Source organism: Ranitomeya variabilis, chromosome 4, assembly GCF_051348905.1.
Source record: "Ranitomeya variabilis isolate aRanVar5 chromosome 4, aRanVar5.hap1, whole genome shotgun sequence".
Lineage (NCBI taxonomy): Eukaryota > Metazoa > Chordata > Amphibia > Anura > Dendrobatidae > Ranitomeya > Ranitomeya variabilis.
This window is the reverse complement of record NC_135235.1, coordinates 194,134,013-194,150,669: the sequence shown is the minus strand read 5'-3', so window position 1 is coordinate 194,150,669 and position 16,657 is coordinate 194,134,013. Positions and strand designations below refer to the sequence as shown.

General features: G+C 45.2%; 1 protein-coding gene across 3 annotated transcripts in view; it reads left to right on the top strand.

The window, feature by feature from the left end:
- The window catches only part of LOC143770172 (BAR/IMD domain-containing adapter protein 2-like), a 113,313-nt gene that overhangs the window by 91,233 nt on the left and 5,423 nt on the right, over positions 1-16,657 (top strand). For 2 of the 3 annotated variants that reach the window (XM_077259516.1, XM_077259518.1), the window contains 5 exons: positions 1,010-1,247; positions 11,807-12,008; positions 12,803-12,874; positions 13,956-14,127; positions 14,433-14,473. In XM_077259516.1, coding sequence (XP_077115631.1) covers positions 1,010-1,247; positions 11,807-12,008; positions 12,803-12,874; positions 13,956-14,127; positions 14,433-14,473 — 725 coding nt within the window. The remainder of the gene's footprint in view (positions 1-1,009; positions 1,248-11,806; positions 12,009-12,802; positions 12,875-13,955; positions 14,128-14,432; positions 14,474-16,657) is intronic. The other variant, XM_077259517.1, reaches the window with a different exon arrangement.

The window sequence follows — 16,657 nt, the reverse complement described above, 5'->3', positions numbered from 1 at the left end:
TTTCGATTCACTTTAAAAATCCAATAAAAAGCGATCAAAGCAACATATATAGCATACCCCAAAATAAATATAAACAACAGCTCATCACACAAAAAAACAAGCTCTCATACAACTCCCACAATGCAGGAATCAAAAAATTACGGGACTCCGAAAATGGCAACAAAAAACAATTTTTCAAAAGTTCTGGATTTATTTAAGCACTAAAAAACACATATACGTTATGTATTGAGATAATCGCAATGACATGTCTCCAGGAAGTTTTTATCGCACATTTTTACACTAACATCAAAACTCAACATATCAATGGGAAATTGCATTTTTTTTTAACCATTTTACCCCATGTGCATTTTTTTCAGTATATTGAATTGTAAAATAATTGGCATCATTCAAATCTGCATCACTCATCACATTAAAAACGAGCCCTCGTCTCGATAGGCTGATGGAAAAAAAATGATAAAAAAATGACGACTCTTATGAAGAAGTGTAAGGGGAAAAAAAGCACAAAAATTCAAAAGGGTTGATATGAAGAAAAGGGATAGAAATGATCTTATAGACTTATAGAACAGATAATATGGAGAGTATAATAAATGTCCAACAAACAATTCCTCACCCAATAAACATTAACTTTTATTAATACCATTATAAAGGAAACTATCGTAAGGAAACAATCCCTAGGGTGAGATGACGGTGAGCAGAGGCACCATAACTTGTGTGCTTTATATAGGGTGCCAACCTCCGTGGTCAGGTAGGGTCACGAATAGGGTAAAACATCCAGGGTAAGCCTGTTAGTTGATTCTCCTTCCCCCTCCATCCACCCTTTTTTAAGTCCTGGTTCCTTATCTGGCACACGGTAGGTGATTTGTAAAGTGTCTACAAATAAAAGGTCATTTTTATTGGGTGAGGAATTGTTTATGTTAAGTGTTGGATGACAATTGTCATGATAAGGCAAATCCATCAAATATTGATAGTGACTTTATCATTGATAATAATTGTGATGTTGCATTTATAGCGGATGTCTGTGCAAGAGGTCCTTCCCTTACCTAATGGAGAGAGTCATCGAACTAAAGGACCACGGGACATTGGAAACCCTGTTCATTTAGATTCAATATCACTCAATCAAGTGGTTCCACCACATCCGGCAACACCGACTTCAGTGACACCTCCAACTCCCAAAGCCAATGAATTATATTCATGTACTTTACCAATACCACGCAAGCCGGCCTCCGAGAACAGATTGGCAACGTTAGGTAAGCACTAAAATTTTCTTAAGTCAAGACCAGGCCATTTTCTCGACCAAGCATATGTTTGTTTTTTTTCATACATGTGGTTTAAAGAAATGTAAAAACTTTTCTCGTTTGGATATTCAAATAATTTTTGTAGCTTTCTTTTTTTATGACCCATGGGGAATAATTTTTTATTGTTATTTTCAAACTCTCATCTTTTATTTTTTTTCCAATATTAGGTGCTATCAATGGGAAATTGAAAGAAATATGTGTTTGTATGTGTTTTTCACGTTTTTGTTTGCATTTCTGTAAAAATTACTTTTAGACATTGGAAACTTTTTTTAATGGTAGTGGATTTAGTAATGGTGGTTTTGATTGTCATCTGTTTTTTTTTAAATTAATTTTTGTATTTTTTAAATTTATTTTTCATTGATTTCACATTTTGTGCCTCTGATTCATCATACAGACCTTTTGTGGGGGAATTCCAACATTTAAATACTTGTTTTGTTACCTGATTTTTGCTGTAACTGGGGCTCATATAAGCCCCAGTTACAGGAGAAATTCAGCATCCTAGCTGCATAGCAGAGTTGACAGGTTCTCCTAGGACAAAGCAGTTCCTGCTCCCTCACTATCCACGATGCTCAAATGGTCACTGGGTAAAGAGGAGGACGTGTTGTTAACATTTCCGATAACTATATACTCTACGCTTGTTTAGTGCTGTGTGTAGAGTGATCAGGAATCCAGAATCAGTAATAAATCATCTCTGCCTTCCCACCTTGTTCTTCACAAAATATTGAGATGAACTTTTGTTAATGATCAAATACTTATTTTCCCCCATAATTTGCAATATAAATCTTGCCAAATCAGACAAGGTGATTTTCTGGATTTGTTTTCTCATTTTGACTCTCATAGTTGTGGTCTACCTATGATGTCAATTACAGGCCTCTATCATCTTTTTAAGTGGGAGAACTTGCACAATTGGTGGCTGACTAAATACTTTTTTCCCCACTGTAGTTTTGTCTAGGAAGGTAACACTATAGAATTACAATGACCACCACTTGATTACACTAACAAAATCCTGTAAGAATGTCAGGACAAGTGCCTTTTAGCATGTGCAATAGAAAACTCCTTCCCTAGTGCTCCACATGGATATTCTAATACAGGGAAATACCAGAGGTGCTGAGGTAAGAAGAGGCTGCTCACACTGCTATCCACTCAGTATATCCAGTATTAGATCAGATGCTGAGGTAAGAATAGGCTGCTCACACTGCTATCCACCCTGCCTATCTGATCTAATACTAGACATAACAGAGGCACTGAGGTAAGAAGAAGCTGCTTACACTGCTGTCCACCATGCCTATCTGATTTAATAGCGGAGATACCAGAGATGCTGAGGTAAGAAGAGACTGCTCATACTGCTACCCACCCTGTCTATCTAATCTAACATTAGAGAAAACAGAGGTACTGAGGTAAGAAGGGACTGCTCACACTGCTACCCACCCTATCTATCTAATCTAAAACTAGAGATAAAAGAGGTGCTGAGGTAAGAAGAGGCTGCTCACACAGCTGTCTATCCTGTCTATTTGATCTAATACTGGAGATACTAAAGGTGCTGAGGTAAGAAGAGGCTGCTCACACTGCTGTCCACTCTGCCATTCTGATCTAATACTGGAGATACCAGGTGTGCTGAGGTAAGAAGAGGCTGCTCACACTGCTGTCCACCCTGTCTATCTGATCTAATACTGGAGATACCAGGTGTGCTGAGGTAAGAAGAGGCTGCTCACACTGCTGTCCACCCTGTCTATCTGATCTAATACTGGAGATACCTGAAGTGCTGAGGTAAGAAGAGGCTGCTCACACTGCTGTCCACCCTGTCTATTTGATCTAATACTGGAGATACTAAAGGTGCTGAGGTAAGAAGAGGCTGCTCACACCGCTGTCCACTCTGCCATTCTGAATGCTGAGTGGCAGTTGTAAGCTGGAAACAGCTTGAGAGTGCATGGTATGGGTTTAATCCAGATTATATCAGAGGATCTTTCTATTGCACATGCTCACAGGCAACTGTCCTGTAATCATTCTGCAACAGGTTTCTGTCAGTATAACTTGACTGCAGCCATTTTAATTATATAGTGATTAACTACTGAGCCCAAACGATTGTAATTTGCTAATTAACGGTATCTAGGAATGTAATTTTTTTTTTTTAATGAAATTTCTTTTATTTATTTTTTTCTATTTCTGGACAACCGCTTTAATTTTTCTCTAGCACAAGGACAAGTTCATTTGCGAATGATAGATGAATAGTAAAATACATTCCTCAACATTAAAATTTAAACACCAAGTAGGAAAAGGCTTGCAATTATGGAATTCACGGGATTAATTGACATGTTAGTGATCTGCAAATGATGAACAAATGGCAAAACAATTTTCAAAACAACTTGATATCAGTGAGGTTATTAATGGTTGTTCGAGGAATATTCTCCCATGCTGAATGCACTTGAGCATGGAAATTATCAAGACCTGCTGCTGCCTTTTCCAATTCTGACCAATGATGCTGAAGGCCACAGCAGTATGTTTAGGTAGCGCAGGCTTCTCACAGCAATATGAGCAACGTTTTGACTAGTTTTGTTGTGTTAAAGACGTCTCCCTGGACATTTTCGAGAAATGGTCGTACCATTGGCTCCATGACCAAATCAATGAGTACCAAGCCTTAGTGTATCTGAAATAAAGACAAATGGGGTGCAGCTACAGTGTGTTATGCTTCCCTATGCCATAATCATGGGGGGTGATATTCCCTCATGGCCTCTTCATGGCATTGTGCACGCGGTCTCCCGTCCAATCGGCTATCATTGCACCCAAAACAAAATTGAGCCTCATCGCTTTAGAGGATAGACCTTGATTCCAACCATCTTGTTCCACAATGGTAGCCCAAATATCATGCAAATGACTTGATGGTATGTGTTGACAATGTTTGATGCTTTAGGCTTGGTAAGTGAAGTCTAGCTTTACTTGTAATATAGAATGGGTCAATAGCGGAACCAGTGGTATGGCCATTTTTCCTAGTGTCCCAAGAGCCGGTTTTCAACATGACAATACCAAGCCATGTGTTGCTTATTCTACCATGAGCAGGATGCATTGACTAACAGTGCGGCCATGGCCTGCAGCATTTTCAGACTTGTCTCCCATAGATTACATCTGAGACTTCATTGGTAGGGACTGGCAAAGGAAGTCATGCATGTAGCATGACAGAACATACCTTAGACAGCCATTAATAATGTCATTGATAGCAGCCAAGGTACAGTACAGACCAAAAGTTTGGACACACCTTCTCATTTAAAGATTTTTCTGTATTTTCATGACTATGAAAATTGTACAGATCTCTGAATATAGAAGGGGTGCTCACTGTAAAAATGTGCTCAGGAGAAAACAATATATAAATCTCAATAATAACTCCGGCACACTAGAAAGTTCCAGGTGAATAAAGTTTTATTTAATTTCAAAAGAGTGACATTTTTTCATTCTATATCATATCCCGCACACGGTAGCCAAACAAGAAAAAAATGACTTAGGTTCGACGTTTCGGCTTATTGTAAGCCTTTTTCAAGAAATACCTTATACAAAAAGCAAATCCGGGTGACAAGGTCCGCACCTTTCTTGAAAAAGGCTTACAATAAGCCGAAACGTCGAACCTTTATACCTAAGTCATTTTTTTCTTGTTTGGCTACCGTGTGCAGGATATGATATAGAATGAAAAAATGTTACTCTTTTGAAATGAAATAAAACTTTATTCACCTGGAATTTTCTAGTGTGCCGGAGTTATTTTTGAGATTTAAGAAAATTGTACATTCACACTGAAGGCATCAAAACTATGAATTAACACATGTGGAATTATATACTTAACAAAAAATAAAAAAAATAGTTTTGATGCTTTCAGTGTGAATGTACAATTTTCATAGTCATGAAAATAGAGAAAAATCTTTAAATGAGAAGGTGTGTCCAAACTTTTGGTCTGTACTGTATGTAAATGCCTGTATCTAGTTGTTTGAAAACTTTTCTTTCCCTTTATTTGACATTTGCATATCATTAACATGCCAATCCATTCTGTGATTGTAACAACTCTGCATGGCCTCCCATCCCTCACACACCATCTTACTCACTGCTCCATGTCATGTTGCGTTCGGTCTGTTGCCAGCTCCATATTCTGTGCCTCTGCTCTCTGCATGCTTCCTAGCTGTGTGTATAGGGGGACGGCGCCAGAACTCTCTGGTTCTTATGGAATCAGGGCGCACCTGTCTAATCTGTTCCTGACCAATTACCAAGAGGCCTCCAGTATTTAGGGCAGCTCCACCCTGTGGACTGGGCCTGTGCAATGTGTTTACTCAGTTAGTGTTTTGCTTCTGAGCTGCCAGGCCTTGCTCGGTGTTCTTCCTTTTCTGGAGGCCCTACTCTTAGCTTTGCCTTGTTCTTGGTCTGCATTCCAGGAGGCTGTAAATCCTGGTCTCAGTGTCTGTGTCCTTGCTTTGCCTTGTTTTTGTCTGTCTGCCCTCCAGGAGGCAGTATATCCTGGTCCTTGTCTCTTTGTTCTTGTGCCTTGTCACATTCCATTGCCATGTCTGAACTTTGTCCTATCTCTGTCTCCCTGTATCCTTGTCTGTGGCTTCTTTCGCTGCTGTGTCGTTCCATGTGTCCTCTCTCTTTGCTTATGCTCCGCACTGCTCTGTACCCTTGTGACTTTGCCTGTGCTCTGCTCTCTTGCAGCTTTACCTCTGCTCCACACTCCTGCGGTTCTGCTCCATTCAGTTCAGCTCCACTCCTGCTGCTGCAGGAATCTCTTGCTGCAGCTCCTCTCCGCATTCCTTGCGGTTCCGCTCTGCTTAGCTTTTGCTGCTGCAGAAACCTCTTGCTGCAGCTCCTCTCCGCATTCCTTGCGGTTTCGCTCTGCTTAGCTTTTGCTGCTGCAGAAACCTCTTGCTGCAGCTCCTCTCCGCATTCCTTGCGGTTCCGATTTGCTTAGCTTCTGTTGCTGCACCATCTCTTGCTACTCTACCACACTTATCTGCAGCCTTGCGGTTCTCTTCCTGTGTGAACAGGTCCCAACCTGTTCCTTCACATTTCATTCCTTCCTGCTTGTTTCCATACCTGCATCTCCTGTGTGAACAGGTCCCAACCTGTTCCTTCATACTCCATTCCTTTCTGCTTATTTTCTTACCTGCACCTCCTGTGTGAACAGGTCCCAACCTGTTCCTTCATACTTCATTACTGTACCTTCTCCTCCTGTGTGAGCAGGTCCCTACCTGTTCCTTCATACACCCCACCAACCTGCCGTTCCTGCCAGCCAGTGTCTGCCGTTCCTGCCAGCCCAGTGTCTCTGCCGTTCCTGCCAGCCCAGTGTCTCTGCCGTTCCTGCCAGCCCAGTGTCTCTGCCATTCCTGCCAGCCCAGTGGCTCTGCTGTTCCTGCCAGCCCTGTGTCTCTGCCGTTCCTGCCAGCCCTGTGTATCTGCCATTCCTGCCAGCCCTGTGTCTCTGCCATTCCTGCCAGCCCTGTGTCTCTGCCGTTCCTGCCAGCCCTGTGTCTCTACCTTTCCTGCCAGCCTTGTGTCTCTGCTGTTCCTGCCAGCCCTGTGTCTCTGTTGTGCCTGCTTGCCCTGTGTCTCAGGCATGCCTGTTTGCCTACTCGTCCATGTTTCAGCTGTGCTCATCTGCCTGCTGCTCGCACCTGTCCTAGTGTTCCTGTCTCCCAAGTGGGATCAGCAGCCATAGCCAGACACCACCCTGCCTGCCGCACAAGCCTGACCTCAACATCAGAGGCTCCAGCGAAAACCAAGGCAACTGTCCTAGTCACACCCCTTCCAGGGTAGTCTGGTCCATGACACAGTGGGGCCACTAACCCTCCGAGCTCACGCCCACCAGTCAGGGCATGAGCGTGACGTGACAGTTTGCACAGGCCATGGCCTCTGCAGTATCCCATGTCTTACCGCTCACAGAGCATGATAAACTTTTTCTTTACCCGTACGAGCAACCCAAAAAATTTGTTCCGCCCTGTGTAGTTCAAATTGCGGAGACCTTGGGCCCAATCATAATTTAAAATGCTCTCTACAAGCAACTTCTGGCCTATGAGGAGGAGCAGCTCAACCCAGCTGAGCCACCTAGGTTCTATGGGAATCCTAAAGAGTGTCAAGTTGTTCCTGGAGCACTGCCTGCACTGCATCCAGGGGAATGCAGCCTGTTTCCCCTCCGACTGGGTCAAGGTGGGATACATCATGTCCCACCTGGCCGAAGATGCTCTAATATGGATCACTCCCCTTTGGGAAGCAGGGGATCCCATCATCTCGGACTTTGAGGCCTTCCTGGTGGCCTTCCGTAAAGCCTTTGATGTACCTGGTCCAGCTACACCTACTAAGTCTTCCCTTTCCAGATTCGAGAGGTGCTCCAGACGGGCGAAACCAGTGAGGAAACGGCCACGTCAGACCACGACCGTCCAAAATCCTCTCGTTCCTCTCCCTGAAATAGCATCTACTCAAATAGAACCCAAAAAGACTGTCAAGAGTGGACTGACAAAGCACCAGTCTAAGACCAGCCATAAGAAGGGCTTACTATATTGTTGCGGTCGTGAGGAACACCCGGACGGTCTCTGTCCAAGGGATCTAAAGCTCCAGAACCTTGGGCCAGTAGGAGAGACTGCCCTTGGTAAGAATAACTCCCTTCCACTAAAGTCTATGTCTGTTCTGGTGCCTTGTGGGAGCTTCGGCTCTGCAAATATATTCAAGCTGCAAACCAGACGGAGTCTATGCGTGGTTCCTGTTCCACAGCTCCAGAATCCTGTGATGGTGTTTGGTGAATGCCGAGCCTTACTTATGATGTGATGTCAACTTCTCCACCTGATCTGCTGGTTAAGTCATGGTGTGCTGACGCCACTGAAGATAAGGAAGCAGTGGCCCACTCTCCGCACACCTCCAGCGACAATACCAATGACCAGTTCCCAGGAACATCCCTGTCACTTGAAAGTTTTCTCTGGACCATGGGCAGAAGATGCTTCCAGTAAAGATGCTTTCGGGTTCCATGTGGCAGGTGGATGAAGAGGAAGGAACTGAGACCTATGTATCTCCGTTTTTTCCCAATCCAGAGGAAGAGGTGGTCCAGTTTTTTCAGAGTAACAGGCTGAATATGCTTCCTAAATGTATGCCTTCTGCTTCCAACTGGCTACCTGGTGAAAATACCAAGACATAGACTTACTCATCCTCTAATCCAGAAGAGGAGGTCCAGTTTTCTCAGGGTACCAGGCTGAAGATGTTTCCTGTATGTTTGCCTCCAGCTTCCATGTGGCAATTGGGTCAAGTTCCCAAGACAGAAGTGTGCTCATCTCTGCTTTCCACCAGTCTAAAGGCCCCGTCTCACATAGCGATTTACCAACGATCACGACCAGCGATACGACCTGGCCGTGATCGTTGGTAAGTCGCTGTGTGGTCGCTGGGGAGCTGTCACACAGACAGCTCTCTCCAGCGACCAACGATCAGGGGAACGACTTTGGCATCGTTGAAACTGTCTTCAACGATGCCGAAGTCCCCCTGCAGCACCCGGGTAACCAGGGTAAACATCGGGTTACTAAGCGCAGGGCCGCGCTTAGTAACCCGATGTTTACCCTGGTTACCAAAAAAACAAACAGTACATACTCGCCTTTCGGTGTCCGTCAGGTCCCTTGCCGTCTGCTTCCTGCTCTGACTGAGCCGCCGTACAGTGAGAGCAGAGCGCAGCGGTGACGTCACTGCTGCGCTCTGCTCTCACTGTACGGCCGGATCTCAGTCAGAGCAGGAAGCAGACGGCGAGGGACCTGACGGGCATCAGATGGTGAGTATGTACTGTTTGTTTTTTTTTACATTTACGCTGGTAACCAGGGTAAACATCGGGTTACTAAGCGCGGCCCTGCGCTTAGTAACCCGATGTTTACCCTGGTTACCAGTGAAGACATCGCTGGATCGGTGTCACACACACCGATTCAGCGATGTCAGCGGGACCTCAACGACCAAAAAAAGGTCCAGGCCATTCCGACACGACCAGCGATCTCGCAGCAGGGGCCTGATCGCTGGTACGTGTCACACATAGCGAGATCGCTACTGAGGTCGCTGTTGCGTCACAAAACTTGTGACTCAGCAGCGATCTCGCTAGCGATCTCGCTATGTGAGACGGGGCCTTAAAGGAGGAGGCTCAATTTTCTTGTGATGGAGGGCTTAAGTTGGATCCAGTGAAGATGTCTTCAGTTTCCAAAGAATCAGATAATGTTGAGGTCAAAACAGAAGCTTCCAAGTCCCTGCTTTCTGTCAACCAGATGAAAGAAGTCCTGGCCCTTGTATGTTCAGTGTGGGAAGCTGATCTTGCTGGACTCAAAGAGACTGGGCAACGTATGATTTCTAATGTCACACCTACCTCATCCTACCTGAGGAATGTCGTGATGGCTCTGACTATGTGTGCTCCTATCCATCTTCTTCAAGTAATTCTGGCGGGCTTGAAGAAGAGGTGCCGTAAAAGGGGGGTACTGTACCAACTCTGCTGGCATCACTACATGGCCTCCCATCCCTCGCACACCATCTTACTCACTGCTCCATGTTATGTTGTGTTCGGTCTGTTGCCAGCTCCATATTCTGTGCCTCTGCTCTCTGCATGCTTCCTAGCTGTGTGTATAGGGGGGCGGCGCCAGAACTCTCTGGTTCTTGTGGAATCAGGGCGCACCTGTCTAATCTGTTCCTGACCAATTACCAAGAGTCCTCCAGTATTTAGGGCAGCTCCACCCTGTGGACTGGGCCTGTGCAATGTGTTTACTCATTTAGTGTTTTGCTTCTGAGGTGCCAGGCCTTGCTCTGTGTTCCTCCTTCTCTGGAGGCTCTACTCTTAGCTTTCCCTTGTTCTTGTTGGTCTGCTCTCCAGGAGGCTGTATATCATGGTCTCAGTGTCTGTGTCCTTGCTTTGCCTTGTTTTTGTCTGTCTGCCCTCCAGGAGGCAGTATATCCTGGTCCTTGTATCTTTGTTCTTGTGCCTTGTCTCGTTCCATTGCCTTGTCTGAACTATGTCCTATCTCTGTCTCCCTGTCTCCTTGTCTGTGGCTTCTTTCCCTGCTGTGTCTTTCCTTGTGTCCTCTCTCTTTGCTTATGCTCCGCACTCTTGTGGCTCTGCCTGCTCTGTACCCTTGTGACTTTGCCTGTGCTCTGCTCTCATACAGCTTTACCTCTGCTCCACATTTCTGTGGTTTTTCTCTGTTCAATTCAGCTCCACTCCTGTTGCTGCAGGAATCTCTTGCTGCAGCTCCTCTCCGCATTCCTTGCAGTTCCTCTCTGCTTAGCTTTTGCTGCTGCAGAAACCTCTTGCTGCAGCTCCTCTCCGCATTCCTTGCGGTTCCGCTTTGCTTAGCTTCTGTTGCTGCACCATCTCTTGCTGCTCTACCACTCCTATCCGCAGCCTTGCGGTTCTCTTCCTGTGTGAACAGGTCCCAACCTGTTCATTCACATTTCATTCCTTCCTGCTTGTTTCCATACCTGCATCTCCTGTGTGAACAGGTCTCAACCTGTTCCTTCATACTTCGTATCCGTACCTTCACCTCCTGTGTGAGTAGGTCCCTACCTGTTCCTTCATACACCACACCAACCTGCCATTCCTGCCAGCCCAGTGTCTCTGCTGTTCCTGCCAGCCCAGTGTCTCTGCCGTTCCTACCAGCCCAGTGTCTCTGCCGTTCCTGCCAGCCCATTGTCTCTGCCGCTCCTGCCAGCCCAGTGTCTCTGCCGTTCCTGCCAGCCCAGTGTCTCTGCCGTTCCTGCCAGCCCAGTGTCTCTGCCGTTTCTGCCAGCCCTGTGTCTCTGCCGTTCCTGCTAGCCCTGTGTCTCTGCCGTTCCTGCCAGCCTTGTGTGTCTGCTGTTCCTGCCAGCCTTGTGTCTCTGCTATTCCTGCCAGCCCTGTGTCTCTGCTGTTCCTGCCAGCCCAGTGTCTGTTGTTCCTGCCAGCCCTGTGTCTCTGCCGTTCCTGCCAGCCCTGTGTCTCTGCCGTTCCTGCCAGCCCTGTGTCTCTGCCGTTCCTGCCAGCCCTGTGTCTCTGCCATTCCTGCCAGCTCTGTGTCTCTGCCATTCCTGCCAGCCCTGTGTCTCTGCCGTTACTGCCATCCCTGTGTCTCTGCTGTGCCTGCTTGCCCTGTGACTCAGCCATGCCTGCTTGCCTACTCGTCCAAGTTTCAGCAGTGCTCATCTGCCTGCCGCTTGCACCTGTCCTAGTGCTCCTGTCTACCAAGTGGGATCAGCAGCCACAGCCAGACACCATCCTGGAGTGGTACCTGGCAGCTGCCTGCCGCACAAGCCTGACCTCACCATCAGAGGCTCCAGCAAAAACCAAGGCAGCTGTCCTAGTCACACCCCTTCCAAGGTAGTCTGGTCCATAGCACAGTGGGGCCACTAACCCTCCGGGCTCACGCCCACCAGTCAGGGCGTGAGCGTGACAGTGATTACTTGAATCCTATAACTTTTCCTTCTTGGTGTTGTGATTTCAGTGTTGTGGAAAATTTCACCAATGGAATTAAATTTGAAAGAATCTTCTTTATTTTCCCATGTAGTTGAAAATAAGACTCTACCTCGAATCAGTCCTCTGTCTGTGTTGCCTCCCCGAGTAGAACGACGCAGAGTCCAGGCTGTCTTTTCTCACACGGCGGGCGAGAACAGTACTTTGCTTAACTTCCAGGAAGGTGACATTATCCTTTTGTTGGTTCCAGAGGCCAGAGATGGCTGGCACTATGGAGAGAATGAATCCACCAAAATGTGAGTATCATAGAAATAGATTCAGCAGGAAAGATTTGTTTCAGACCTGAAGTTTTGTGTTTTGTTAAAAAACATGAATATTTATAATTTCCACTGAAACTCTGCAGTGAAATGCAGTATAATAATAATAACTATTATTATTTATATAGCACCATTAATTCCATGGTACGGTCTTTGGCTGTGTGACCTGTGTTGCTGCCAAAGTCGCTTGGTAGCCATAGCCTAGCCCCTGTAAGGTTATATATTTTTTGGAGTCTGTTTGTTTATTCCAGTGTTTTAAGGTCATTAGGATTGTATCATTTTACCTCAACAAATAAATCTCCCTTACATATCTCCTGTATTACATTTCCCCATTGGTTTGACACTACATCATCCTCCTACACGTATCCTATACATAAATATGCCTTTGTGTATATTTCTGGCGTGATCATATGGGGGGATCTCATTCTCAGTTATATACACGTGTTCTTTCCGTTCGCTTATATCGCTCATTTATTTGCTGATACAGAATTGCCCATTTGCTGCTGCAATATAAATAACACATTACTGCCCTCTAGTGGAGGACACAGAAATTTGCATGCAAGAGTGAGATTGTCTTGAAGCGACCAAGGCAGACAGACTTAACACCAAATCACACCAGCATCAATTGGCCTACATACATATACAGTAGATATGGCCAAAATCAACCGAAGTCTGCTGGAAGAAGATGAACCTTCCTTAAACTGGTGGATTATCAAGCCTTGTGTCTGCTCTGTGTGTAAAAGACAATATTCAGCATGCTTCTTATTTTATAGGAAAGGATGGTTCCCGTTCTCCTACACTCGTCCTCTCCCACCGGCAGATAATGCAGATAAACTTGGCTCAAAGTAAGACATTTTTTTTCTTTGCATTTTCGCTCAGAATCCGGTTTCTTTTTGTAGGTTTACAAAATATATTGGGGCACATTTATCAATGCAATTATGTCAGTTTCCTGGAGAAATTGCTTGAAAATTATTGTTGAAGATTATCGGATATGGACACTTTTTGGGGACATTTCTTTAACATAAAGGAGTTGTCTTCATAATATGGGTAAAACTGCAAAGTTTTGATAAAAACAGGCAACTTTGCAAGTCACAGCTGATTAAAAATCCTCTCCGTTTTCATGAACAGATCGATTTTAAATATTATGGCGTATAGCACGTTGCCTAGGTTACCGGCCACCTTGCAGTCCCAGCGTGGTCGGTAAACTAGTCAAAGAGCACCTGGTTGGTAAAAAAACCACACATTTTTGCAATAGGGGTCATTTGGCATCTACAGCCTTTCTGTGTTACAGTACATAGCAAAATGCCATCATTAAAGAGGACCTGCCACTTGCTAAAAAATTGAGTAAAATACCTTGTAAAAATCCTCGAGCTCCCCTGATTTTGTCGCTCTTTTCTGTTTTGTGTTGCATTGTTGCATTGGTGAGATATTCACATTAGTTGCTTTTGGAGCGCAGTATGTGAAATCTCTGCTTGCAATCCAGCTGGGCGTTTCTTCACTGCCTTCTTTTGGGGACGTGCACTTTCACCCCTCCCAGATGCTGCGTCAGACACCGACATCTGTGATTGGCAGCGCCTGGGATGGATGAAAGCCTATGCCTCCAGTGAAACCTCTAAAGAACCACCCAGTTGCACTACAAGCAGAGATTTCACATATTGTGCTCCAAAAGCAACAAATGTGAACATCACTACAATAGAGCGATGCAGCGGAAAATGGAAACGAGGGGCAGAATCGAGGGAGCTGAGCAATTTATGCAAAAGTATTTCAATCCATTCTTTTGAGCAAGTGACAGGTCCTCTTTGAGGACATCTTATCTCAAGGTCGATAACCCATATCTCTCTTCTCCTTATCTTTTAAGTTAATCAAATGAAACATTTGCCAGTCTGTCTGTGTCCCTGTATCATACACGATCATCCTTTCTTGCAGTTTTCCACTTAGTAAACTTAATAGTAGCAGCACTGGAAATCTGGATAAAATTGGTGTTTCCATTCCTGAATCTGAAAGTGTCCGGATAGAATCAGTGAGATATACACCCTCACCTCGCACAAGCACCTTCCGACAGCGGCCGTACAGCATGCTCAGCCCCGACCTGGTGCAAGTGAGTATCTAGCCTCTTCAATTACATGGCCTTAAGGTTCTTGGGTCTTCTGAGTGAGGAAAACTCCACATTGCATCTCGAGGCTTCATATATCTCTAAGTCATGCCAATGTTCGAGCATTGAGGGTCCCAATACTGTAAGCCTTGCTTATCGAACAATGACAATATACTACCAATGTCATCCCCTAAAATGAGAAATGCACCTATTGTAAATGATAATGCAGTGGTCTCTGCATGAAGTGAGATCATACTCTTGGGTTTCCTGGGGAGATAACCATGCCATGATGCTTGTCTTTTGTTTTTCAGTTAGCAAATGAATTTGGAACCCCAGGATCATCCCCTTCTAGGTAAGAGGAGATAGGGCGGGAGAAAATACATCATATAGTCATATAGTAATTACCAAATAAAATCAACGTTGCCCCCCAAAATTATGATTTTCTTTGTATATATATTTAAATATAGTATCAAATGTATTGTATATGACACATTTTATATTGGACTTTAGATGTTCAATGTAGAGCTGACTTTGGAGCCAATCACTAGAATTAAATACCCTATTAATTCTAATTGAAAATATGTGCTTTTTGTAAAATGGTAACGACAAGGGTTAGGATGGGTATAAATAATGGGGAATGCCTCCCGACTCTCTATACATAACAAGAGCTAGGCTCTTGCATTTTTGACCGAGCAAGCTTACCACTTACACGACTCACAAAAAGTTAGGGATATTTGGCTTTTAGGCGAAATTTATTGAAAAGGTAAAAAGTTCATGCTCCAGGACATTTAAGTAGAAGCAGCAATGGTGATCTCCTCATCTCAAACAATTTATTGAAACAAAAGCAAACAAAATACCTCAACAAAATATGTCAATGTCACAATAACTTGTCATGTGTCCTTCAGCATCAATTACAGCTTGACAATGATATCTCCTGCTGCTCACAAGTGGAGCTATTGTCTGCTGAGACATGGCATCCCACTCTTCTTTAAGGGTGGCCCTCAGGTCATTGAGGTTCTGGGGAACAGAGTTACAAGCCTCTAAATGGCGACTCAGCTGATCCCATAGGTTTTCTATGGGATTCAGGTCTGAACAAAATGCAGACCACACCATTTGAGGTTCCCCAGTCTCCAGCAGCCGTTCCCTAATGATGCGACCTTGATGAGCTGGAGCATTGTCATCCATGAAGATGAAATTAGGCCTGTGTTGTTCAAGCAGAGGCACAATGACTGAATTAATTAAGCTATTCAAGTAGCAGGGGCTTGTCACAAACTGTAGGGCAGTTCTGTATTGACTAGACACACCTGTCCACACTGTAACACCACCACCACAGGCTCGTCTGGTGACAACAGTGGCTGATGCATAGCGCTCTCCTTGATGTCTCCAATAACGTTGACTGCCATCATTTCACTTTCTGAATCAACTTTCATAATTGAAGAGCACTGAGGCCCACTGGTTCCTCGTCCAGCGTAGATGCTCGCTGACCCACGCCTCTGCCTGGTGGTGTGGTCAGGTACCCTTGCAGATCGTCTAACATGAAGACCACGCTGATTTAAACAGTTTCAAATGGTCTGACACGACACTTGGGTACCCCTCACCTCCCTTAAAGGGAACCTGTCACCCCCAAAATCGAGGGTGAGGTAAGCCCACCAGCATCAGGGGCTTATCTACAGCATTCTGTAATGCTAAAAGATCCTAAAAGATGAGAAAAAGAGGTTAGATTATACTCACCCAGGGGCGGTCCCACTGCGGTCCGGATCCGATGGGCGTCGCGGTCCGGTCCGGTGCCTCCTATCTTCATCAGATGACATCCTCTTCTAGTCTTCACGCTGCGGCTCTGGCGCAGGTGTACTTTGTCTGCCCTGTTGAGGACAGAGCAAAGTACTGCAGTGCGCAGGCGCTGGGTCTCTCTGACCTTTCCCGGCGCCTGCCTCCCGAGGCCCCGGACTGGACCACGACGCCCATCGGATCGGACCGCCCCCCCCCAGGTGAGTATAATCTAACCTCTTTTCCTCATCTTTTAGGATACATTGGGGGTTTATCTACAGCATTACAGAATGCTGTAGATAAGCTCCTGATGCCGGTGGGCTTAGCTCACCGTCGATTTTGGGGGTGACAGGTTCCCTTTAAATGTGCCTGGCGTGTGGCATTCATCATCTGGTTCTGAAGGGCATTGTTCACAATGAAACGATCATCATTGTGGGATGTGGCAGAGGATGTCCACTTCTCTGCCTTTCTGTGACTCTTCCTGTCTCTTTGAATCTGTTGCACCCTGCTGATGACACACTGACTCTCTAAGCTCAGTGGCCTCATCCGTCTGAGAACATCCTGCTTGAAGCCTCGCAATGGCGAGGTCCTGCTGATCAATTGTTAGGTGTCGTCTTGGTCTCATATCAAAATGTGAAAAGCATGATGAGGACGACTGTTTAATAACAATTCTAACTGAACCCCGAAATGTATTGGCCGAATCATGGATCAAACACCTGTTTTGAATTTTTCCATTAAGCTCTTTGTTAGAGAACAGCAAATTGTGCAA